General features: G+C 41.5%; 1 protein-coding gene across 1 annotated transcript in view; it reads left to right on the top strand.

Moving 5' to 3' along the window:
- The window catches only part of USP24 (ubiquitin specific peptidase 24), a 98,546-nt gene that overhangs the window by 18,380 nt on the left and 53,445 nt on the right, over positions 1-26,721 (top strand). The window contains exons 11-31 of the mRNA XM_004699640.2: positions 527-641; positions 840-943; positions 2,709-2,816; positions 3,203-3,298; positions 3,390-3,551; positions 3,734-3,781; positions 9,261-9,368; positions 10,088-10,237; positions 10,786-10,917; positions 12,003-12,114; positions 13,424-13,500; positions 14,489-14,629; positions 14,775-14,828; positions 16,816-16,931; positions 19,454-19,520; positions 19,650-19,760; positions 20,918-21,016; positions 21,110-21,283; positions 23,378-23,463; positions 23,576-23,669; positions 25,624-25,779. Coding sequence (XP_004699697.1) covers positions 527-641; positions 840-943; positions 2,709-2,816; positions 3,203-3,298; positions 3,390-3,551; positions 3,734-3,781; positions 9,261-9,368; positions 10,088-10,237; positions 10,786-10,917; positions 12,003-12,114; positions 13,424-13,500; positions 14,489-14,629; positions 14,775-14,828; positions 16,816-16,931; positions 19,454-19,520; positions 19,650-19,760; positions 20,918-21,016; positions 21,110-21,283; positions 23,378-23,463; positions 23,576-23,669; positions 25,624-25,779 — 2,310 coding nt within the window. The remainder of the gene's footprint in view (positions 1-526; positions 642-839; positions 944-2,708; positions 2,817-3,202; positions 3,299-3,389; positions 3,552-3,733; positions 3,782-9,260; positions 9,369-10,087; positions 10,238-10,785; positions 10,918-12,002; positions 12,115-13,423; positions 13,501-14,488; positions 14,630-14,774; positions 14,829-16,815; positions 16,932-19,453; positions 19,521-19,649; positions 19,761-20,917; positions 21,017-21,109; positions 21,284-23,377; positions 23,464-23,575; positions 23,670-25,623; positions 25,780-26,721) is intronic.

Raw genomic sequence — 26,721 nt, forward strand, 5'->3', positions numbered from 1 at the left:
AGACCCAAACCATGGAAGGGCAAGAATTTTTGTGGATGCAGGAACAACCAGAATTCAAGATGTGGCTACTGCCAGGACTCTTTCAAGTCTTCTCTGTGCTGTTTTGGCATGTGGTCTCTTTATCTACCTAGCTCCAGAGAAACGTATTTTGTATGACAGAGATCCTGGTCATTGGCAGTGCCTCAGTTTTACATTTCTGCAGCCCCCATCACGAGAGGGGGACTGATGCTCTCTAGTCCCAAGTTCAAAATCGGGAAGAGTACCTTGGTTGAGCCTAGTTCAGCTGCTTATCCCTGAGCCTCTTAACAGTGGTTCAAGGAAGGTGAGCTCTAAGAGGTTGATTCCATGCTGCCTTTAAAGAGACGTCACAGATGGGTAGTCTGTTAACTTCAAATAAATGAACTTGGGTGAATGATCAGACCACATCTTGACATTATAAAAATCACAGCTTGGGTATGTGAAGATTTTGATTACATATATTTATATTAGATTCAGTCACAATAATCTTTTCTTTTTTTTTTTAAAGGTAACCAAACTAATAGAAGACAGCACTTTATCTAAGTCTGTGAAGAATGCGATAGATACAGACAGATTACTAGATTGGCTAGTAGAGAACTCCGTTCTGTCAATTGCATTGGAAGGTGAGTTGCTTTAAAAAAGAAACAAACAAAAACTACCTAACATATAGTTATAAATAACTTTGCTATATAGGTTCAAACTTGTTGCTTTGACTTTTTAGCCTTTAAGCAATCTTACAGCAAGTTATGATTGCTTTGAATTAGTAGAGTAGTACTTAGTGTTTACCACATCTCTCTTCCTCTCTGCTGTCTTTCCACTAGGCAACATAGACCAAGCGCAATACTGTGATCGTATAAAGGGGATTATTGAACTCTTGGGTAGTAAATTGTCTTTAGATGAGCTCACCAAAATCTGGAAGATACAAGTAAGTCATTCAGATTTGTTTTTGCCTTTTCTTAATGTTTTAAATGTATTTTTTATTTAATAAAGGGTAGTGTTTTGTAACTGAGGGCAATATCACAGATAGTTGATGTACATGCAAAGGAGATTTGTGATTAAGAGCATGAACTTTAAGTCAGCGAGCCTAACATGGAATCCTGGCTCCATTGCAGATGAGTTGTGTTTTTGGCCAGTTTATTCAAGTACTGTATGAGGCTCAGTCTCCTCATCATTAAAATAACATGCCACACCTACTCGTCACTGGAAATCATTGTTAATCTAGTACATTCTACCTGGTATCTGGTAAGCACTCAGATGGTGCTCATTACTGAATTGTGTAGGTATATCAGTTGTCTAAACTTTTATCACATTTTATCAATATAATTTACTCAGCAAGCATTTCCTGGCCGACTGTCGTGTGCTAGGCACTATGGCTGTGTCTTATGTTGAGTTGTGTAAAATTGCTGTTGCTTAACCAATTTTCACTTACAAAAAGGAGAGCTTCAATATAGTTTAATCTACCAAGGAACTCACCGGCAGGATGATAATGATATGACATTAAATTCTTGCTTAGTTTCATGCTTAAAATGCTAGTACTGCCTAAAAGGTGCCGAGGCCGTCAAGGCTCTGGAATCCCTTGCTGCTACAAATGCCAGCACCTGCACCCACTGTCTGACCCTGAGCCAGAAATCCTTTCTTTTTCTTAGCTTCCAATTTTCCAGCAGTGCCTTCTCACTGGCACAGCATATTTGGAAGAAGCTGGCAGAGGGATTTGGGAAATGTAATTTGTGACAAGGCCCCAGGTTCAGCAATACAGCAAAGACCATAGAACAGTGGTTCTCAGCCTATGGTTCGCCACCCCTTTGGGGGTCGAACGACCCTTTCACAGGGGTTGCCCAATTCATAACAGTAGCAAAATTATAGTTCGGAAGTAGCAACGAAAATACATTTATGAGGGGTGGGGGGCAGTGTCACCACAGCATGAGGAACTGTATGAAAGGATCACAGCATTAGGAAGGTTGAGAACCACTGCCATAAAAGGTTAGGTGTAGAGCTGAAAGAAAATAGTTCCAGATTGTACTTCTCACATCCTGACTTTGATTGTGTACCTTCATATAGTCTCATTTCCTGATTGCAAGTTGTGAGTCCACATCAGGTTGCAGATCGTAAACCATGATGTGTATATTGTGTAAACCTAGCTCATCCTTTGCGCAATGGTTCGTCATCACGTATTTGTAAAATTAAATCTGAAAATGCCCCTTGCCTTTCAAGTTTTTCACAAGACAAGCAGTGAAGATCTGATTGAGGTTATAAAAAGTATGCATACGAGATAAATAAATATTAATTGAAGTCACACAATACCTTTGAGCAATTAAAAAAAATGAGGCAGAAAATACTTTCAACTAAGAAAAGCTCTCAAGATCATTTATCAAAACTGTCAGTAACTTTGGATCTTTTTAGCCAGCTGAAAAGATTTTGTTTTCTTAATAAGGGTCGGATTTGAGAACTTGTTGCCTTTAAAAAGTTTTTGTATTTGTATTTATGTCATAAGCTTTTACAATATGAGGAATTTAAATACAGCCAGCTGATCACTGTCGGTACTGGTTGCTTCACCTAGCCTTGCCAGTGCCATCACAGGTATGCGTGCTCAGTGACGGAGCATCTGTGCATCTCGCCTTTCTGCTTTGACTTCAGTAAATCAACAGCAGTCTTAACCGTTCCTTAACTCTTTCTACCGTTCCCTCTTGCAGTCAGGACAATCATCCACTGTGATCGAGAATATTCATACTATTATTGCTGCAGCAGCTGTGAAATTTAACTCAGATCAGCTTAATCATTTGTTTGTTCTCATTCAGAAGGTATGTGCTCAGCCAAAATTGCTTATTGTTAAATTTTGCTAAAATAGCTCGCTTTGAGGTCTCCGCCTTCCAAAGGGTTGTTAGTTGCTGTCAGGCGATCTCATCTCAAGCTGTGCGGAGCTCCATCCGCAGACTTTCCAAGGCTGTGGCCTTTCAAGTAGCATGTTTCCAGGCTTGCCTCCTGAGGTGGCTCTTGGATGGGTTTGAACTGCCAGTCTTTGGGCAAGAAATCAACCCCTTAATCTTTTGCACCACCCAGAGGCTCCAAATTAGCTCCTGTTTAAATATAGTCTTACTTGTTAAGCTCCTTTAGGGCAAATTTGAATTTGTTGGTGTTATTTTGCCAGTTTGCTAACAGATTGTGTCTTTGCTTTTCCGTTGCACAGAGCTGGGAGATTGAGAGTGACAGGGTGAGGCAGAAGCTATTGAGCCTGATAGGCCGGATAGGCCGGGAAGCTCGCTTTGAAACCACTTCTGGCAAGGTAGACGAATCAAATGAGTTTTCCTAGCTACAATGTCTAATGTCGTTGTGTTTGCCTGTTGGCTGGCTCATCTTTTGTGGTGTGATTGTAGGTGTTGGACGTACTGTGGGAACTGGCTCATCTTCCCACACTGCCCAGTAGCCTCATTCAGCAAGCGTTGGAGGAGCACCTGACAATCCTTAGTGACGCATATGCAGTGAAAGAAACAATCAAGAAGAGCTACATTGTCAAGTGCATAGAAGATATTAAAAGGGTCAGTTTTGTCTTTGGTCTAATCTTGTTGTCAGAGGAACAGTGCTGCCTGAGTAATTAGAGCCATTTCCCTCCCTTGTTATGCCAATTAAATGAAGTTCTTACCGTAGAGTCCAAAGATTGTGAAATTATAGGTACTGTTTTTTATTAGTGACTTATGTTTCTCTTCAAATGAATTTCCAGCCTGGAGAATGGTCAAGTTTGGATAAAAACAAGAAGGATGGATTCAAGGTAAGAGTTTGCAGGTGAAATCAAGTTCACCGTGTTCTAGTTTAATAAGCCACCTCATGGTTTTAAAATTACCATCTTTTAGTGTTTCTTATGGCAGTGAGCATATGTGACCTTCATGTTTAAATTTTTCATTTTTATTTTATGGCTTAAGCTTTATTATTTAAAGCTTGTGTACTTCTTCACTCTGGGGGAAAATGAAATATTCAGGGTCACATTCAGAGAGTGGTTTTACTATATTCTTTTCATGGATTTATAAGACCTACAATGTTTTCTCTTTTAAATTAAATCCAAAGTGTGCACTATTTAATCTGGACAGTAGATTCTAAATAACTATAGTACTCACCGGGGGAGTTGGAGCAGGTTCACAGAGGGAGACGGAAGAAGGGGCTGGTTCGAGGCTGACCTGTAGTAATTTATCATTAGCTTGATTCGGACCTGTCTCCTTAAGTAATTCCTCCAGTTAAGGAGTTTATAAGTATGTGCTGGAGCTCAATTTTACACGGTGGGTGTGGGTATTAACCCAGAAGGTGGTCTGGTGTTCAGAAGCCCTGCCCTTCATGTGGGCTGCCCTTTGTTAAGTTAGTGCCTACTGATCCTGTCTCCCCTGAGAAGGACAATTACACTGACCATCCTTGTGGGTCAGCCATCACTGCAGTGCCTACCCTACTCTCAGTCTTCAGATTGCCCTGCTCGGACAGTGGAAGGATTTGGATTTCATTTGTCAAATTACATTTTATTCACATAAGAAAAGGGGCTCATTGGGCTTTTTGTTTTGGTAAAATAGCTAGTAGCTTAGTAATTGCATTGGTGGAACATAAACCTTGGCTCGCATTCATAAGTCATCTCTTGAAGGATCTTGAGTACTGATAACTAATTTTAATTGCCGTTTTCAGAGACTCCTTTTAGCTCTTACGAAGAGGCTTTAGTGACTCTGGGCTTTTGTTCGTGGTAGTTAAACATTTGGTCACACGATTTTGTTGGGGGAGGCATTTGTGTTTGATGTTTCTGACACTGGAAATTTGACCCGGGTGAGTTTTGTACATTTAACCCAGTTTCAGAGAGTTTAGAAGTCATCATGCGTACGTGTGAGGTCGTGCTCCTTTCACTGAGCAGCGTTTGTTTCTCCAGTTCTCTCAGCTCAGTGGTTGGGATAATTTAGCAGCCTCTGTCTTCATGATTGAAACTCATGTAGCGTTATTGACGTTTAGAACCTAACAGAGAAGAGGAAAGAGGATATCTGTAGAAAAAATGGTCTTCTCTGCGACAGAGAAGATTTCTTTATAGACATGAAGGTCAGAGATTAGGGGCAGGAGAATTACTTTTGAAACCAGAGAATCCTTTCTGACCTTCCTCTCCCTTCCTTATTTACAGCTAAACATCACTTAGCTCTTCTAGCCAGTACATCTCTGCATCTGTATTGTTTCTCTTCCCAATCACTTCATTCATGCTTGTTGTTTATAAGAAAACTTCTCAGAAACTATATAATAGAGAAAACTTTTGAGACATTGTGAGACTTGACTATTCCCCCATCCGCACCTCCACCCTCTTTTTAAAAAAAATAGCCCCCCTGCTCCCAGTAAAGCTATTTTGGTATGCCATGATTTCCTTCCAAGCACAGCTGTTGCATTTCTGTAGCCCTTTCATGCTTCCATGATGCTGTCTTGAAGTACACATTGCTGAAGGGGGGCAGTGGGAAGATCAGCACCCCTGGATAGGACTCCTGCAGGGGGGTGAAGTTTATACTGCCACTAAAGGTGTTTTTCTGTGCTATGCCCTTTCCTGCCAGGCAGCAAGGTGGGCTGACTGGGGATTATGTCTCCCTGCCAGGCTACACAGAAACTAAGCAAAGGGTAAGACAAGATCACCCACCTCTTACTCCTTTCCCACCCTCAGCTACCTCTATTTCCCCAACTGATCCCCCACCCCTCTGCTTTTGACACTCTTAAAATCCCCAAGACCCACTGTTATGTTCAGAAAGTCTGACCTCTATTTCTGTAGATTCTGCCAGGATACCCTGGGCTCCCTTGGTCCTTTTTCCTTGACTTCCTGTATACCTCCTACTGTCTACCCTCAACCCTTACCCTCTTATTTCACTTCTTTTTTGGCTTCAATTAAAAAGTTTAAATGTACTCATCCTCCCCCTAAAAAAAAATTTTTTTTAACTAAACCCCAATAAATCATTTTTACTCAGTATTTGCATATTCCCGAATTTGTTCTCTTAGGACCACACAGCACAGTGCCTGGCAGGTTTTTGTTAACTGTTGGCTCCCCTTTTCCCTTACTCTTTCCCCTTCAACCTGGTAAGGACACTGCGATGTCACTTGTCCATCGTTGCATGGCCTCTACTTGCCAAAATGTGTAATTCAAAGCTAAATTAGCCAGGTTTCCTCCACACAGTCTCACAATGATGCTAACAAGAGGAAATGTTTGAAAACATTTTTTTTATCCCGGGCAAAAATGTAGGCTGTGGTTCCAGGTAGATGGCTGGATCTGAGTAAAGGAGACACATGAGAGGAAGAGGGACTGTGCACTGCTGAGATGAACACACTTGGAAGGTTTCCTCCCATATGGCAAGGATTGTTAACAGAGAAGTTGCGTTGAGCATACTATATTCCTAAGCAGTTAAGGGGAGGCGTGTTTCACTATGATGACAGCAAAGGACTTTCTCTGAGAACTGTCAGAAAATAAAATGTATGCAGCCTCCTGAGGTATTGGGCTCCTCTTCACTGGAGAGAGTAAGAGACTAGTCAGTTGTTTAGCAAAGATGGATAACCGGAATCCGTATCGATTTGCAGGCTAACGCAGGTGACCTCTTGAGGTTTCATCTAACCTTAAGAGTCTAATTTGGCCACTGAATTAACTCCTCTTTATGAAAACTCAATTCCATGACCTGATCAGATAGGTTCCTTTTAATTGTTTATGATGGATTTTTTTTTGGCCCTTTGTAATGGAGAAGAGTAATTTAAGTTGTTTTTTTTTTTTAATTGAACAACATAAAGCCATGCATAAGATGGAATAAAGGACATCTTTCCTGTTTGCTAAATTTTAGAGATGCTATTTTAAATACAATTCTTAAATTCAAGTTTATATTTTCACTGCATGATGAGCTACCTTCAGAGGGTCATTTTCATCATTGAATAAAAGCATCTACCCCTAAACCACTTACTGGTCCGAATACTTTTTAATCTGCTTTATTGCTAATGTGGTTTTGTTCACATTGAATGTTTTCAGTCCTTTTGGAATGTATCCGTTTGGACTTCAGCCTTAGAAGTGGTCATTGTCACTTTGTGGCCTCAATGTGCAGAGCTAGTCTAGTGAGTCTCACAAGTCGTTGGCCTTTATACCTTGTTTCTTTGATTCTAAGATGCCAGTGCTTGTCACAAGTGTCTCGAGTTTAATAAGCTGCAGAAACCATACATTTAAAACTTAACGACCAGCTGTAGATTGTGTTTACCAATTTTATTGGGTGACATTTGCTCATAGTCAGCAGGCTCTTCTGGTCTGAGCTGCCTTGGGACCTGTTCCATACAGCTCCACTGTGCTTTCCAATGTCTCTCATTGGCACTTTGGGCCTGTTTTGAAATCTCCAAGGGTACTGGCAACGTAGTGGCTACCCATTGGGCTGCTCACTGTGAGGTCAGCAGTGTGAAACCACCTACCAGCCTCCCCTTGGGAGAAAAATGAAGCTTTCTACTCCTGTAAAGAGTTAGTCTCAGGAACCCACAGCGGCAGTTCTACCCTGTCCTATAGGGTTGCTATGAGCCAAAATTTAAGTGTAATGTACTCATTGACAGCAAATTTGACTTGGAAGATTGGGTGTACAATTTCAATGCCTCTTGAAAAATAATGGAAGCTTTTTCCTTCCTTCCTTCCTTTTTTTTTTTGCCCTTATTTCATAAGACTCAAGCCTTTTTTCCTCTCCTGAATTGAGCTATGTATACTCAATTAAGTTAAGCAGCTTCTCTTGAATTAAGTTGCACCTATGGGCCTAGAGACATTTAGTGCCCAGTGATACAGCTCGTTGTAGAGCAGGAGCCTGCCACCTTGACTTCTTTGGCCTTTGAAAAGTTCTGTAATCTAAGGTAACTGGCAATTTTTATTGCTTTTAGTTGTAGTGGCAGACACAACAGCCCGGTTAGTGCTACATCATAGGGGTTGTCTTTTTTATAACCTTTGAAGTAACAAGTGATCCGGATTTAAGGATCCATCCTTGTGTGTGTTACCTGTATGTACCAAGTAACAACTACGATGACAGGTCGATAAACACATCTTACGTTTGCACATAGTCAGGTAAGCACAGCCATATCAAACTTACTCCTATGCCTATTGGCTGGTAAATTGCTTTTGGCATAATTATAAACTTTGTCAATTTCAAAAACTTGTTAGGGTTTCTAAAACATGTGTCTTAGAATCCAGGAAATATGGTATTTGCTGATTGATTAATCTCTTTGAGGCAAGGAAACCCTAGTTTGGGCAATAGCTTTCATGTTTACATATTTAGTGATAGCATTTTTTCTGCAACAGACATCAAAAGTCCTGGCCCCACCCTTCCCAAAGCAGGCATCTTGATGTTAGAGCAGAACTTGACCAACAAGAAGGCTTGACGAGAAAACAGACAGCCAGCCTTCAATATGAGTGTCAAGGACTCGAGCTTTTACTCAGGTTTTCTTAGAAACTTGATCCATCAATGAACCAATAGGGTTTAATCTGAAATTCTTAATGAGTTTGTAATGAAATACAGTATAAAATCTCATTGTCGCAAAAATGCTGTTGATTACAAAGCAATTCTCTTTTTTGAGTATTGTGTGAACATCAGGTTTTTCACGTCTGTACAATGAAGAGCTGGACCGTCGCCTATCACTTTCACATCAGTGTGAAAATGATCCGAAAAGTATAAATTACAACATAAGCACAAAGTGCTTCACTGCTTAACACAGATAGAATGGACTCGGATTGTTTTGACTTGGAAAGGCAAACATGGTGAACATGTCCTTTAATATCTAGACCACTACCGGTATCTTGATCACATCATTGGTTTTCCTTCTCATATATTTATAAAGAGCCCTGCTTTAAATTCCATTTTGCTCACCAACACGTTCAGTGTTTTCCAAGTTAAGCTTTTGCCATCGGTTTATTTTATTTATGCCAACGTGTCTCAGCAGCCTTTGCTACTTAATCTATCCTCTGAAGTTGCTAATTCCCTGTCGTCTGTGTGTTGCTGGTGTGTCCCTGTACATTCACTTTCATTTCACATCCACTCCTGTTTGCAGTTCTTGGCCTCAGGACATTGCATGCAGAATGAGAAGTTGAAGACAGAATTATGAGTGCATGCAGATAAGCTGTAATTGAGCTATTGTGAAGAGAAAAATAACAGAATGTATAATACTAAGATCTAATTGTCTTGATAATTTCTTATAGCTCATAAATTTAGTCTGCATTTACATCTGAATTTAATTAAAATGACTTCTTTTAACTCTAGTCATCTCAGCTTAATAATCCTCAATTTGTATGGGTGGTACCAGCTTTGCGTCAACTCCACGAAATCACCCGCTCGTTTATAAAACAAACCTATCAGAAGCAAGACAAGGTAAGAGTATAGTATAGTATAGTATACTCTTAGTATAGCTTAGTATATAGCTACATTTGACTCTTATACTGTGGCTTGCATAACCTTTTATAATAACAGAACAGACATATTGCTTGCTGAGTTTTATAGTATAATTTTAATAAATTTGAATTTAAGCATCCTGCTTTCATTTCTATTGCGTGGTTTGTTAGTTTGTTTTTATAAACCCCTGCCTGATTTCTCTATCTTACGAAATAATTGAGGCAGTTTTCAAAGGTGAGAATGGTGTTTTAGAAACATGATTGAAAAAATTCAAAGGCTTATTTTATATTGTAATAAAATTGTTCATTCGCTTAAGAAACTTCTTCAGTTTCGTGCATATGGAAGAGAATTCTGGGAACGTATACAGGAAGTCTTTTTTTCCTAAAGACTTTCTTTTAGAAAGGGAGTTTTTTTTAAAAGCAAAACAATAAAGACATTAATTCTTTAGTAAGTATACCAGGAGGCTTCAAAAGTCCTTGGAAAATTGCCATTATCTGTTGATTCAATTTTTCCTCCAACTCTTTGAAACCCACACGTCTATACCAGATCATTTTTATTTCATATGAGAAATGTGAGTGAAGAAATTTTTGTTTGCTGTTCCTTATTTTGACTCTATTCTATAAGAGAAATTGTGTGAAATCAAGAAAGCAATCACTTGTCAATTCTCATACCGCTTTCTCTTTGTTATTTTTACCAAGAGCATCATTCAAGATTTGAAGAAAAATTTTGAAATAGTCAAGTTGGTAACAGGAAGCTTGATAGCTTGTCATCGACTTGCAGCCGCCGTGGCTGGCCCTGGAGGACTCGCTGGTCCAACACTGGTGGATGGCCGATACACTTACCGGGAGGTATCAGGCATTGTGTTTTTGCTTCGTGATTTCTTGCATTCGTTTGGCCTTTCCTGCCTTGGACTATGAAATTGGTATTTGTCGCGTGTGACTGTAAAGAAGTAGTATAAGGTAGCTTTGTAGCAATGGAACAACTGTGTCTTGACTGTCCTTTAAAATAGAAGTTTGGAAAACTGGTGTTTGTGGTTAAATTTTTCTGTAAATTACCCAAGAATTGCATGTGTTAAAGTAAACAAACACCTTTTCTTTATCTTCATTCTGAAATAATAATCAAATCTGGGGATGTTTTTCAAATCAATTGATTGTAACTTTATTGTTTTAAAAAATCAGGAAAAGTTGATTCTGACATCTGAAACCAACTGAATTTGCAGTGGACTTAATGTTGCTTCTTAATGCCCACGGTGACCGTTCTAAACTGGTTTCTCACATCTACCATTCTAAATGATTATTTTTAAAATTTGTTTAAGGTATTTCTAAACGTATTTATGTTTTTTGCTTTCAGATAGCGAGGTCTAGAGTTAACTAATGAGCATTATTTCTTTTTGCAGTATTTAGAGGCACATCTAAAATTTCTGGCATTTTTCTTGCAAGAAGCAACTCTCTACCTGGGTTGGAATCGTGCCAAGGAGATCTGGGAATGTCTTGTGACTGGCCAGGATGTCTGTGAGTTAGACAGAGAGGTAAGACTATGGTATTGTCGTAAAGCGGGGCAGCGATGAAACTTAATTAGCTCACATCTTTTTTGTCTGTGTCTCACATCTTTATTTCTAAATACTCTCAATTTATGTCAGTAAACATTTATACTACTAAGGTAGCATCAATAGGTGTGAAAAAAATATTTTACATGCCAGGACTCCAAAATGTTGGTGGAAAAATTCCAGTTATCTTTTAATTCCATTTTCACCTGAACTTTTTATATCCCTTCATACACCTGGAGCCCCGGTGACATGGTGGTTACAAGTTGGACTGCTACAGCAAGGGCAGCAACTCAAAGCCACTAGCAGCTCCATGGAGGGGAGAACGCTTTCTTCTCCCATTGAGGTCACAGTCTCGGAAACTCACAGGACAGGTCTACCCTGCCCCACAGGTCACTGTGAGTGCACATGGACTGGATGGCAAGGGGTTTGGAGTTTGGTTTGAGTTTTTGTATGCTCGTGGTGTAAATAAATGTGTGAATTCATTAGTAATTTTGATACCAGTCTAGGTAAATTAGCATATTTAGCCAAATGAGTATAAATAACTCTAGGTAAACATCTATATTTTTCTTCCTGTGGAATGAAATTTACCGGCACAAACTGGAGTACTAACGAGGAATCCGTCTGTAGATAAAATTATTTAAAATATCCTTAGACCCCCCAAGAAACTGGTTAGAAGAGACGCGGACGCCTGCTTTGTTTGGCATGTTCTGACTGGAAATCTGTGTCCTCGTCTTGTTTTACAGAACACTATTAACTACTTCATGGGATTGTTGCAACAGTGAAATGACAGTGACTAGTACAGTACCCGGCACAGAGTCGGTAGGGGTTAGTAAATACCAATGGAAAAGCCCGAATAGAAAACTAATGAAAAGCATATTCTTTATTATTACCTTAGGAACAAAGATTGTTTGTTAGTGACTGCTTCATTAAGCTGAAACCCCAAGGACACTTCCGTGTTAAGCAGTGTTTTGGCAATAGCAGTGCTGAAGTGTTTACTTCCCCAGTTTGGAATCTGCCTTTGCCTGAAATGAGCTTCAGTTACAGGGTGGTATTTGTCTCATCTGCAGATGTGCTTTGAATGGTTTACCAAAGGGCAGCATGATCTCGAGAGCGATGTTCAGCAGCAGCTCTTCAAGGAGAAAATCCTGAAATTGGAGTCCTATGAGATCACGATGCATGGTAGGAAGAAGACGGAGAGTCGTTCTTCACCCCTTCCACATACCAAGTGTTACCGCGCTTCCCTCCAGGCCGGCAGCCCAGAGACAGCTGCGTGGTTTGGAGCCCCCTGAACACCCTTTCTGACTTTTTCTTCTGCATGTGTAGACCAACATTGGCATTTACTTTTTACATAATGGTGTCTTGTAGTTCACTTTCTGTGATGTGGCCTGCTAGCTTTGTCTTTTCATAGGGACAAAATGTTCAAAAAGAATTCATTTTAAAATGTCAGTTTAGATTGAGATCCTTTATAACCATAAAATCCACCCTTTTAAAATGTACATTTCAGGTTTTCCATATACTTACCAAATTATGTAACTACCACCACTATCTAATTCTAGAAACTCTCCCATCAAACCTTTCCCTCCAGCGCCTGAGGAAGCAGACATGGGCAGTCACTCCCCGTCGCCTTTCTCCCAGCCCCCGGCAGCCCTTCCTCTCCTCCTGTGTTCGTTCTAATGTCCAGCTCAGCCCCTTGCTCTCCCGTTGGTTGTTGATGAACAGTTCACTCGTTTCCCCTCCGGCTCTTCTCAGTGCTGTTGTGAACACACACACGTTTTTGTGTAGACTCGTTTTCGTTTCTCTGAATGGGCACCGGCGCGATGGCAGTGAGTTAGTTCATCTGTCCCTTTGTTTTATATAGAAGTATAAACAGAGTTCCCAGTCACTCCATCTTTACCATTTTGATAAGCTCCCAACTGTTTTCTGAAGAGTTTGTGCCATTTGGTATTCCCACCAGCAGTGTGCAAGGTTTGAATTTCCCCCACTTTCCCATCAACACTTGTTCTTTCCTCCTTTTTGGCGTTTTTTGTATTCTACTTATCCTGGGGGATGTGAAGTAGAATCTCATTTTGATTGCTTTTCCCTAATGACTAACGATGTGGAACATTGTTCTGTGTGCTAATTGGCCATTTGATGTTCTTTGGAGGAATGTCTATTCAAATTTTGCTCATTGTTAAATTGGGTTGCATTTTATTGTACACGTTCTTTGTATATTCTGGATACAAGCTCCTTTTCAGGTATATACACTTGTGGATGTTTCTTATCCTGAATTTTATTTTAACTTTCTTAGGATCCTTGGAGACACAAGAGTTTTCAGTTTGGGTCAAGTCCAGTTTGTTCATTTTGAAGTTACTTAATCCAGGGTCATGAAGACTGTCTCAGAGTTAGCTTTACCTTTGAGTCCGTGATACACGTGTGAGGGCTTTGTTTGTGCTCTGATTCTCTGTATTGCTTAGAGTGCATGAGTTTTTCTGGTGTTCTACAATTTCAGGTTTTAACTTATTTAAGACTTTCTTTGAAAATGTGAATCTCTGTGATCATCGATTGAAAAGACAAGGAGCCCAGTTGGTAAGTACGCTATTCTCCAATCTGAATAATCAGATCAGGCCGCTGGGATTAGCTGATAATTTGAGATTAAGGAATGAGGCAGGAATACCAAAAAAAGCAATGGGTTGTGATTGAGCAAAAGAATGTATTTTAAAGGGCAAGCATCCCCTTGATTGCTGTCTTGAACACTGAAGACACGACGTCTCTTAGTAGTGTAACGGGAGCTCCCTCTCCATGAGACTACCTCACCAACCGTTGGGAGAACACAGCTGACCTCAAACCACTCTGCTACTTGCTGACCATGGCACAGCTAGTGGCCTCCCACCTGTGAGTAGGTGGGTGTAGCAGAGGAGGGGTGGTTCTAGCTAAAGTTTTAACTCCACAAATCCAGCAATTCACATAAATCTTAAAAAGTAATAAACTCTTCACTTTTGTTTTAGTAATGGCCGACACTAGAATGAAAATCTGGAAACAGGAAAAGGAGGCCCCAGAAAATACATGCAGCTCATGTTTATGTGTACATGTACACCTTTGAAAAGAAAGCCAGAAAACAGTTCTTTTTCCAAGTCTCTTTCATTCCAGGCTTGACCTCCTGGGGGTAGTAAGACCTTTTACAACTGTCATAGCCCAGGTTCCTGGTATTTCTAACTGAGCTCTGGGAAGACTGGATTTGAGCCCTAAGGATTAGTAATCTTTTCAAGCCCGGCTGCATTTCCTTAGGAAAAATAATGCCCTGCTCCCTCTTCTCAAGGTTCTGCTTCAGCTGCCGGTCCAGGTAGCGACCCGTATGTGCAGATTATCTCGGTATCTCACCGGGTTCACATGAGGTTGTTCATTATTTTCATAATGAACATTCATTTTGTTCATATTGCTCTGTGTGTTTTGTTTTGAACTTCAGGTCAGCTTGAATTTGTATTGAACTTAAGAGGTATGGGCTCACGATGAAGCAGAGAATAATTGTAATTCTCTGACTTTGGTGTGCTATGCAATTTCTTTTTCTTTTGAACAGTATGTAGAAAAGCTGGAGTTGATAGGAATGGATTTCATTTGGAAGATAGCCATGGAATCACCTGATGAAGAAATTGCTAACGAAGCGATTCAGTTAATAATAAACTATAGTTACATTAACTTGAATCCTAGGTTAAAGAAGGTGGGTATTTAAGTACATTTTTATTGTGACAACCTGTGACCTTTGGTACACCTGAAATTCGGCTCCATTATTTGCATATTTTGTCTTTACTCTTAAAGCTAAAGTCACTGTCTTGTTTTAATTTTCATTTGCCTCTTACTTTTAGGATTCAGTATCATTACATAAGAAATTTATTGCTGATTGCTACACAAGACTAGAAGTGAGTAGAAATTTTTTTTAATTAATGTTTGTATTTTTTTAATTTTAATAAATCATGCAGCTCTTTAATAAATCATACAATCCATACATCAGTTGTATCAAGCACATTTGTGCATATATTGCCATCAACATTTCCAAGACATTTTCTTTCTGCTTGAGCCCTTGGTATCAGCTCCTTTTTCCCCTCCCTCTCCTGCCCTCCTACCCTTATGAACCCTTGATAATTTATAAATTATTTTTATTTTCATATTTTACACCGTCTGTTGTCTCCCTCCACCTACGTTTCTGTTGTTTGTCCCTCCACCCCCTGGGGAGGGCGGTTGTATGTCGATCATTGCTGTTGGTTTCCCCTTTCTCCCCCTATTGTTTGTATCTTTGATGAAAGTTTGCACAGCAAATTCAGTTCTCATTTGATCGTTTCTACCCAAGTTCTTCAGTGGTTGTACATTTTCACAGTGTATCAACACGCTCACTGTGTTCTGGTTGCTCTGTTTCTAGTACTTCAGTTCTCCTGTCCCCCTTACCGTCTCATTTTGCCTCATTGACCTTTGGTCTCTTATAGGTGTTTTTTAATGGGTTACTGTACTCACGTGTAATACCTTTATTTTGTGTGCCACTCTGAGTTAGCTCAAAGCTAACCTTGGAGGTATTTCCAGGTGACATTCTCAGGGACTCCCTGTCGGCTAGCTGAGCCCAGCAGTTCTGGAGTTTTTAAGACTTTGAGTTCCTGTTCTCATGGAGTCCATCTACTGGGACCCTTATCAGAACTGGTGGTGCAGATGAGACTGTGGCTCTTAGCCCTATAGACTGCTTTTCCCTCGAAAGTTCACACCACAGAGCACTAACTCCTAGATGGTCACGGCTGCAACTTCAGTTTCCTTTAAGTAACCTCTGTTTAAATATTAATAAATGGGTCTTTTCCCCTCTTAAATTAGACAGTACACAATGTTGATGTTCATGTAAGCAGTGCGGGTTTTGGTATGGAAACACATTTGCCTCATGCCCCTTTATAGAAATATATTGTATAAAAATTGTCTCCCGCCACTCCCTCTCTTTTCACTCCCCTGTGCTGCCCCAGTCCCACCCCCATGTGGGTAGAGCAACTGCCTTCAGAAAATAAGTCTATTCAACAGGACTGTTTCTAAAGAACTCCTTTTCTCCTTTCTCTACGTGACTTTTTTTACAAGCCCTCACTGCTCTTCCTACCCTTTCCTGCGTCTCACCTAGCTTGTATCGTAATGCTCCTGTGTTTAGCTCGAATGCGGTTAGAGCCCACCGCCAGACACCCCAGAGTAGGTGTCACTGTCTTTGTCCACTAGAAGCCTGCTGTGGACTGCGGTCTCGTATATTCCCAAGGCCTTATTTCTGCTATGATGGTTAAGGAATGAAGCATTCCGTGTTGTTCTTCTTTGTGCTTGTCTACGCTCTACGTATTGACTCTTAAACCTCCCTGCCCTCGAGCTGATTCTGGCTCACAGTGACCCTGTGGGACAGGGTGGCACTGCTGCCCCTGGGGGTTCCAAGAGTAGAAAGCCTCCTTTTTCCCATGGAGTGGCCGGTGTTTTCAAACTTCTGTCCTTGCAGTAACCACTGTGCCACCAAGGTTCCTCTTATGTATTAACAGAGTATCCCAAAGCATAAATTAAGCTTTCCAGGTTTTCTGTGACTCCCCCCCCATAGGTGATAATTATCAACTCAATGTACCCACATCTCCTAGATGATGTACAGTAGTTCTCAATCAGGGGATAGGCTGCCTCCCCAGGGACACAGGACAGAGTCTGGAGACATTTTTGTTGGCCAAAGTCTAGGGGTGGGTGGTGGGGATAAAAAGAGGGTATTGCTATAAGCATCAGGGGTAGAAGCTAGAGATGCAGCCAAACATCTTCCAGTACCTGAGTGCTCACCAACAAAGAACTGTGTAGCTCCACATGTCCTTAGAGCCGAGATGAATAAGGCTTGACATAGGGTGACTGTTCCATATTTTATAGGCAGCCAGCTCAGCACTTGGTGGCCCCACTCTTACACATGCTGTGACTAGAGCAACAAAAATGCTTACGGCAACCGCCATGCCAACGGTGGCAACTTCAGTTCAGTCTCCGTATCGGTAAGTGATAACAGAACTGAATACAAATAACATGTGCATGACTCTCAATAAGAATTTATCTCATTTCCTATGGAGATCTCTCAGCTGCTAACGTCAGAGCTTTTGTAAACAGCGCTATCTAAGAAAAACCATGTGCCACCCACATGCTGCTCCGTCTCCGCCTCTGCCTCGGCCTGGCACTCCACCGCGTCACAAGGGTTGTTTGTAAACTCCATTCCTTTCACTTTTACTCTGTGTAACCTGGGTAGCCAGCTTTTTAGGATGGCATAAAGTTATTCATTGTACTAAGTAATTTTTTCAAGTGTTAAAGATCTATTTGCTTAGACATCTTAAAACCTTTTCTTTGAATAGTCGCAACCAGGGCAAGAAAATTAAGTAGAAGATGTTGGTAAACTAAAATCATACATTAGAAATGTCGAGTAATTAAAAGTAAGCACTGCCAATTGAAATTTTTATCACCTTTCAAAATAAGGCTTAGCGAGAACTTTGTTTCCAAATATTTGTGTTAAAAGTTTGAATTGGCATTGCCCTTTAATGATTGCAGGTGTTACTCCTGAACCCTGAGTTCAGTGTTTGTGCGAGCTCTTTGGTACAGTGTACAGTGAGGACAAACGCTAAGGATTTAGTTAGGAATATTAAATGAGTGGGGGGCTTTATGATCCTTTTATTGCCCATAAGCAACCCCAAAGGAATCCTGGATTGTGGCTTAGAGAAGGGTGTTCTCCCTTTCCCCCCACCCCCACCCCCATCCTATCACTTTCCATCCCCCCCCCCACTCTGCTGCCCTCTAGTGATGGGTGTACAGTCTTCGCTTCATCTTGAAGCCTTTAAGCTCAGTCCTACAGTTGGAATTGACTCAGTGGAATTGAATGGGTGGGATGAGTTTGGTTTCATTTATAATTGGGGTGCTATTTCTTTTTAAAGCCATCTTTTAGAAAAGGGATTAAAGCAATACCCATGCCTACATTGCTATTCTTTCTCTTTTTAAAAACGAGTATACCTCTGTGTAGCAGTACTTATTGTGAAAGAATTCAGTAAAACACAGCCTTCTCGGACCTCATTGGAAGTGGCAGAAAATGGCTACAGATTCAACTCACGCAGACACGAGTGTGAACTCTTGCAGTCTCCACCTTCTTTAAGTGTGGCTCCATCAGACTTTCATTTCATGAAGAGTATGGGCAGGAGAGTTTTCATATTACTTGTTGGTAAGATGCAAAATCTCCTGGAGATCTGTTTCCTTCATGATTCATTTGTCTTATCATCAAGGATAGACACATTGATGGATTCTCGGTCTCAGGTTTCCAGACTGCTACCTCTTTAAATGTGTGTGGGTTTTTGTCTTGGTGGTTTCTCTAGTCTGGAGCGTTGTGCAGTTGGTTGACCACAGAGCAAAATCACATAATAGTTTTCAGATGCTCTTATAAGACACCTCGAGAAGGAATCAGAACATACCATTTCACAATTGTGTTTGAACCAGAACTTAGTAATTCATCTCCTCATTCCATTCATTGTGAAAGAACTTTTTCAGAGATCTCAGCTGGGGTCGGTCTCTCATCATACAGTACTGTGCCAGGCTCTCTGTGACTTAACTCACTTCTGCGGCACAATGAAAACAGGTCACTCACCTACCTGTAGCACATAGATAACCTAAAGTTTGTTAATCTGAATGTTGGTTTCTAGTTCTGCAAGAATTGGATCGGAAGCTTGGGCCACTACACTGGCAGAATTTAGAATTCCGTTAATAGATATTTGCTAGAACTCTGTTTAGCCAACTCTTTTAAAGCAGATTTCCAATAGTTCGTATCAGTATACCAGGTCAATTGCTAGGAGATGGCAGTGCCTGTTTTCAGTTTTAGAAATAAAGTACAGAGCTGCTGCTCTGTCACCTGCTGGATATTAGACTCCTCGTCTTCCAGATGGATCTGCCGGCTGGTACAGCTCAGGCCTGCACTGCTGTTGTCTTCTTGTTCTAGGGATGGTTGCTTCTGCAGCGTATGTTGATTTCTGAAGTACTTTGAAAACCCTTGAGATAATAAATTATTAGATATTTTAACTATGTGAATGACTTTGTGTCCTCCCCTCACCCCATCTTCAGGTTGATGCAAAGAAACTGCACTCTGGTTCACCTCCTGGTTTGCCTTTGTTTTCTGGCTTTTAGGCAGCTCAGAACTTGGTCACCGTGTTTACAGACTGCATGCCATAGTTTAGTTATAAAATTATAAGATCAAATTCACTGCTAATTTGGTGAGCAAATAAGCTTGGAGACTCAGATCCTTTATCTGTGGAGCACCTGTTGAAACCATCAGGAAGTAAAGGAAGCGTGGGAAGAGTCTCCATGCCGGGCTGGGCACCCCAGTGGTGACTGTTAGGGAAAGGGAAGTTTAGTACACACAGCGCAGCCTAGCACCAGGGGGCGCTAACTGTGGTGCTGGTGTCTGTGAGACGGACAGGAATTGAACTCAAGTTAGCAGTTCTTCTCAGATGTGCTTAATCACAATAGCGCCATTTTTTCTCATCCATAGATCCACTAAACTTGTGATAATCGAGAGACTGCTGCTGCTGGCAGAGCGCTACGTGATCACTATAGAGGTAAGCCTCTCCGTGAAAGCTGGTTCCTTCAGTACATCACTTGCCTAAATGTGGTAGGTGTGTATTTTTCATGATGTCTAATAACAGTGCTGTGTCTGACCTCTTTTCATTTATTATATCTACTTCAAGGATTTTTACTCTGTTCCACGAACTATTCTACCTCACGGTGCCTCATTTCATGGACATCTTTTAACTCTCAATGTTACCTATGAGTCTACCAAAGATACCTTCACTGTGGAGGTAGGTCTACTCGAAGCTTAGTGGCTATCTGCATATTGCCTTGTTCTTTTAATAAGAACGCTCTTGATTGAGATAGGTTGGCCAGAGCAAATCTAAGATTAAAACCTGAAATGAAATTTCAGAGGTTACAAGCAGATATATTGGCTAATATGTAACCCACCCAGAGGCCCCTCAGAAGACAAGCCGGCCTCCACTGTCAAAGGATCACCACTTGTCAACCCGGGAAGCAGTTTTACTCAGCACACATAGGGTCCCCGTGAGTCAGAATTGACTTGGTGGCAACTCTGTTTATTACAGTGGGGCTTTCGTGAGCAGCAGTCTGTTTGTCTAGAGTTGAGGAGGCTCAAAGTCCGAATCCAGGGGCCAGCTCTAAGGGAGGACGCTCTCTCATGCCCTGGAGGAAGGTTCTGGCACTATTGTGTGTCTGCTCCAAGATGATCTTCATGTGATGCAGCATCTCTTCCCTATCGGCACTTGCTCTCTCACTTGTTTAATCTCTTGTATACCTCAAAAGAGATTGACATGACACACTGCTGTACTGGCTCATTAATGTAACAAAGGCGACTCGTTCCCACACGGGATTATGGCAACTAGTACAGGGGTTAAGATTTACACAATTCAATCCGTAGCCGCAGTTTCTACCAATGATGTGGTGTGTCGATAAGTGCATTAAGAAACATGGCAGAGTAGAACTACCCCCTAGTGTGTCCAAAGCTGCAAATCTCCCTGGAAGCAGATTGCCATGCCTTTGTTCTGTGGGACTCGAGAAACCCAAACCAAGACCACTGCTTTCAAGCCAGTGCAGACTAGCAGTGACCCTCCCTATCGTTTCTGAGACATACTCTTTACAGGAGCAGACAGTCTCAATTTTTTCTGAAGCAGCAGCTGGTAGGTTTGAACTGCTGACTTTGTAGTCAGCAGGTGTTAGCAATCCACCATCTATCCCATTGTGCTGCCTGGGCTCCTTTACAATGGGAACAGAACCGGTCACTGAAGGCGAAGGCAAACCTCAGAAAGGCAGGGGTTCTTGACTAGGTTTCCTGCAGTGTTTTCATGCTTCAAGACTAGTGATTGCTGTAAAATAACAGCTCACTAACAGCTGTTTGTTGAATAGTTAAACGCATGTTCTCACAATACCATTTCATTTTATTTTGCAGGCTCACAGTAATGAAACCATAGGAAGTGTCCGGTGGAAGATAGCCAAGCAGTTGTGCTCACCTGTGGATAATATACAGATATTTACTAACGATAGTCTGGTAGGTTTCAGTACACTGCTTCCAACACTTTAATCTGCTATTAATGCCTTTCTCTTCCTTTCCCCTCAATAATCATGAAATCACTTTGTGCAGCTGACAGTGAATAAAGATCAAAAACTGCTCCACCAACTGGGCTTTTCTGATGAGCAAGTCCTTACAGTAAAGACTTCAGGCAGCGGGACCCCATCTGGGAGCTCAGCAGATTCTTCCACCAGCTCCAGCAGCAGCAGCAGCGGGGTTTTCAGTTCTTCGTACGCCATGGAACAGGTACTGAGTGATATGCTTCCATTTGGAAACAAGGCTGTAACCATCATTTTGCCTTATGCCCTTGTAGACCTGGAGAATCTGTCCTTTCTCTCAGACGATCCTGGGGCCTCAGAAGAAGTCAGTTTACTGAGAATTAAGTTGGATTAAGGATTAAGTTGGGAGATGTATTCACTTCTCCATCTTCTGAATCACAGAACGGGCTGCTTTGCCACTCGCGTTGCCCTGCCCTGTGCCTCTCTTCAGAGGTTCACCCTCTCTACAACAGACTGGTTTTTGTAATCCATCCAGAACTACTCTTCTCTGTCTCTCCAGCTTCCACCTGGCCCAGCAGTCATTGTCCCTCCCGGCAGTGTTTCATGGGTGCCCTAGACTGTCCTTGGTGGCTTGTTCCCTGGAGTCTCTGCTCCACGTGGCAGCCAGCAGCTTACAATCTTATTAAACATAAACCATGGCCACAATTCAGGTCCCATCTCCCACTTCACTCAAGAGTCTGAGCCAGAGCCTTAATGGGACCCACAGGGCCAGCTTGTTCTACGATTGTCTGTTCCCAGATTGCCCTCACTCGTGTCTCTCCAGCCATACCCGCCTACCTCCGTGTGAGTCCTCTGCAGAGCCTGTGCACTTGCCCTTCCCTTTGACTAGAATGCTCTCTCCCAGTAGTCAGCCTCTACTCAGTGGGGCCTTGTCTAAAATATCAACCCCTCATCCTCATCCTGCACGCCTCGTTTTCCCTCCCTCCTTGGTCATTTGTTCTTTAAAATATCAACAACCAAAAGACCCAATTCATAGCAATCATACAGGACAGAGTAGAGCTGCCCTTTGGGTCTCTGAGGCTGTAGGTCTTTACAGGAACAGGAAGCCTCATCTTCCTCCTGTGGAGTGGCTGCTGGATTTGAACTGCCGACCTTACAACCCAACATATAATCTACCAGGACTCCTCTTCCATTAATATACTATATGTTTCATTTGTCTTGTTTTTGTTATTTCCCTCCCTCAATAAAATAGCCAACTACATGAGAACAAAATCTGTTTTGCGCATTGCAATATCCTCAGCACCTAAAACACTCACTCCCTGAGCATAGCAGGCTCTCGGTTATTACGTGCTGAATACATTCATGAATCCATCCACTTGTTTATTAGGCACCCTTCTGTGTCAGCAGCTGCACTAGGCCCTAGGAATACAAAGTTGAACAAAGTTATTCTGCTCATTAGATGTCTGCAGCCTAGAAATGCAGATATACAAACTTATTAAAAGATCTATAGGCGCATCCCCACCCACCCACCCACGATTAGTGTATGGTCTGTTTTATCCTTTAATTCCAAATTAAGATTTTGTGTGACTGTATCTTCTTAACTTAGATAGCATAGTTTGCTATAGATGTCAACAAATGTTCATCAGGTTTAATTTTAGTGTTCTGAGGTGTTTATTTGTTTTTTAATTCATATATATATGTTGCGTGAATTTAAGAAAAAAATCCCAATCAACAGTGGCACTATGACAACTCATTAACAACCAAAAATCTTAAAGTTAAAAGAAAATCTTAAAGTATACTATTTTTGAAGTATCTCATAGGTATTCAAAATGTATTGAAAGCCTTTTCTATAAATACATTCCATAGTGGTGTCTAATAGCCAGAAAATAGTAGTTGCTGTATGTCTGCATTTCTACTACATAGCTAGATTATCTTGTCTTCCCACAGCTGTAGGGGAAAAAAAACCAGGGTGACTTTCTAAACCAGTTTATATTACATGTATACATCTATGTGTTGCTTGTGAATCTTATATGTGTTAGTTATTTTAATATTGCTTTCAAATGACTCCTTACCTTGTTCACTTCAGCTGAGCTCTACCAGCTTTCAGTGGTGCCCACTCTGACTTTACGACCATGTGCCCTTGGCTTTGCCGTCTCCCCTCTACTACCTGTCTCTGGGTCCAGCGGCCAGCAGGCAAAGCAGTGGACACCCTAGACGAGAGAGATGCCCTTGTCCTCTTCATGCTCCCAGACTGTCAGAGTCATGTTTTTACTGTTTGCAAATGCAGTGAGGAAAAGAGAGGATCCTCTTACCAACCTGTCTGTGCTGTGCTTGTTCCCAGGAGAAGTCCCTCCCGGGAGTGGTGATGGCGCTTGTGTGCAACGTCTTTGACATGCTTTACCAGCTTGCCAATCTAGAGGAGCCAAGGTAAATACAAATAAGAGTGGACCTTAAAAAGACAATTTTTATTTTTAATTCAGGTTGAAGGGGTGAAAATAAACCAACTTAGGGGAAAAAATTTCTGTTTGGATCATTTCAGAATAACGCTACGTGTACGGAAGCTTCTGCTCTTAATACCTACTGACCCAGCCATTCAGGAAGCCCTTGATCAGCTTGATTCTTTAGGAAGAAAGGTATGCATGAGTGTCCTGGAATTTATCTTTGCCCTAAATGAAAGTCAAGACTTCATGTTGGCTTTTGAAGTTATTTAGGTAGCATTGATAGGAGCATCCTACAAGGAAGAGTGAAGAAGTATTTACTGAGGTCCCAGTTCGCACATAAATCAAAAACCAAACCCCCTGCTATTGAATCAGTTCCAACCCATAGCAAACCTGCCCACGGGAAACTGTTCCTTAGCGGTTCTGAGACTGCACCTCATGACTGGGTGCAGACAACCCTCATCCACAGGACACGCGCGGGCATACCCTAGCTCACAGATAGACACACAGATTTATTTTGGCAAAACGTGTGTATAAACGTCTCTGTGATGGCAGCAGACAAGTTTTCTCAGTAATATATTTGTCTTGGTCTTGATAGGGTTCTTGCCCACCCCCACCCCCAATACCATGGGATGGGGGACATCACTTTTGAGGTCAGGAGGGCTAACTATCAATAAAACTCAAGTGAATGTCTTCCCAAATCATTGCAGCTTTGCAGCAAGTTTACGGAAATGCGTTTCCATATAATACTGCAGGTTTAAGTGGATCAGACCTTGTAAGGAAGGTCAGAAAACCTTCAAGGATGAATTCAAGGCAAAGAAGTCAGCCCAGAAGATTATGGTGACTGGTTTGGGAGGGGAGGATTCCAAAGAAGTAATTTAGATAGATTTTCTGGAGGAAAAGGAGATGATCTAGAGGGCTTATTAACAAGCTTTCCAAAAGTTGTAAACCGCATTGGTAAGAGAACGGCCCGGGAAAGCTGCGCCAAGGCATTTCGCCATCACAGCAATGCACCTGCTCATTCTTTTTTAGATGTAACAGGCAGGTGACCTGCAATAGTTAATTGAATAAACCTGATCCCGGGCACCCTACAGCCCTGATCTTGCCCTCTGAGGCTTCTTTTTGTTCCCCAAACTCCAAAAGCATTGTAAAGGAACACAATTCAAACCTTTGCGATGCCCAGACTATAATTTTGACATGGTGTCAGCTGCAAAGTTCAGAGTTCTGAAGGGAATGATTGGAGGACTGGCAATGTCTGCAGTGGCATATAGACCAGGGTGGGGAATCTTCTGGGAAGTAATAGCTTCACATTTTGATAGCTTTATGTAATAAGGGTTTCCATGATTCAGAGCAGTACTTTATATCTCTGAGTATATATGTGTGTATACACACACACATACATACGTCGTACCTTAGACGTTTTCACACCATCACTTCTACCCTCTTCACGACAGTTACGAAGAAACCCGGCTCAGAGAGGGGACCTGGGTCGTCTGTGGGCATAATGTAGGTCTGCGGTACTTTTCTCTCGTGTCAGCGTTTTTCTCAGCATGTGATGGTTGCAGAAGTTGGAGTTCTTACATAAATGGATTAGCATTTACTTCTTTCATAGTTAATATTTAAAATTCCTTTCGTTTAAATCTTAAGCTGTTCATCCTAAGGGCTATATACGTGTATTAAAATCGTCTTTGTTGATAATATTACTTAATTATGTTCTCAGAGTAAATTCATTTAGGACAAAATTGGTAGTATTGCGAAGATGTGTATTTTGTATTTCCGGGGTGGAAGTTGAGATCAGCAGATTCTAGACAGCTATAGTTTATGTATTTGGGAAAGAAAAAAATTAATGTAACTATAAAATATAGAAGGGGGCTCCAAAAAGTTCATAGAGAAATTAATGCTTAATTAGAAAACATTCTCAAAGGCCTTCATGTAGTATTTAAATCTTGTTGATCAATTGTAATTTATATGATAAAGTTCAAGGTTTTGATAATTATTACAACCATGTGCCTTAGGATTAATTTGTAAGCCTCTTGTTTTCTGAATAGCTATTGTCAAAACTGCATACTCGTATATTAGACTATGCCTGAGCGCTCTGTAATTTGTGCTTTCGTGACATGCGTTCCTTCTTCTGTTCTCTCAAACGTAGAAGACACTGCTCTCTGAGTCCAGTTCACAGTCTTCAAAGTCCCCTTCCCTCTCCTCAAAGCAGCAGCACCAGCCCAGCGCCAGCTCCATTTTAGAGAGCCTCTTCCGGTCTTTCGCCCCAGGAATGTCCACCTTCAGAGTGCTCTACAACTTAGAGGTAAGAACCTACTTTCATTTCCCTTTGGTTTTCAGAGTCTTGCTTTTAGAAACAAACAGATTTCTGTTGTAAGTTGAATTCTTAGAAAATTGACTTTGGGAAAAATAGAACTTTGCTTTTTGCCTTTGAAAATGCGAGTCTTTTCATTTTGTTTTTCAGTTTATACTTAGGTGCATTATGCTTGCAAAAGACTCACTGCCATCCGGTTGATTCTGATGCAGAGCAAACCTGGAGGCCAGGGAAAAGCTAACTGCCCCTGTGGGGTTCCAAGATTCGAACTCTAGGGGAGTGGAAGTAGAAAGCCTTGTCTTTCTCCCTTGGAGCTGCTGGTGGTTTTTGAACTGCTGACCTGGCAACAGCAGCACAATCTGTAATCATCACACCTCCAGGGCTCCCTATGCTCGAAAATAGAAGATGTGAATAAGGAATTGTTAGTTCCCTCAGGTTGATTCATGTTAGTTCCAACTCATGGTGAGCCCCTGTGTGTCAAGAGTAGAATTGTGCTCCATAGGATGTTCAGTGGCTAGTGTTTCAGACTTATTAAATACATCCTGGTATTTTTTAAGGGTACAATTTGTTGGTGGTGGTGGTGGTAATTGTCATCTGGTCAGCTTTAATTCATAGCAAATTTGACATATAACAGATTGAAATGTTGCCCGATGCTCTGCCATCTCCATCATCTTATTACCTATAAGGTCCGTTGGCTCCTTTTTGCCAGTAGATCACCAACCTTCCTTCCTAGTCTGTCTTGGTGAGGGAGCTCCACCGAAACCTGCCCACTAGGTAGCACAGCAGATAGTTGAACTACCAGGGACATAGCTTCCAGCGCTACAGCACCTGAAAGCCACCACAGTACGACACACCTGGCAGTCAGATTCTAACACTACGGTATCCAGGTAATCCAAGAGTCCTCTGAGATGAGATCTGCTCGATGGCACAGCA

Source organism: Echinops telfairi, unplaced genomic scaffold (assembly GCF_000313985.2).
Source record: "Echinops telfairi isolate 266 unplaced genomic scaffold, ASM31398v2 ScPeMD7_443;HRSCAF=831, whole genome shotgun sequence".
Taxonomy (NCBI): Eukaryota; Metazoa; Chordata; class Mammalia; order Afrosoricida; family Tenrecidae; genus Echinops; species Echinops telfairi.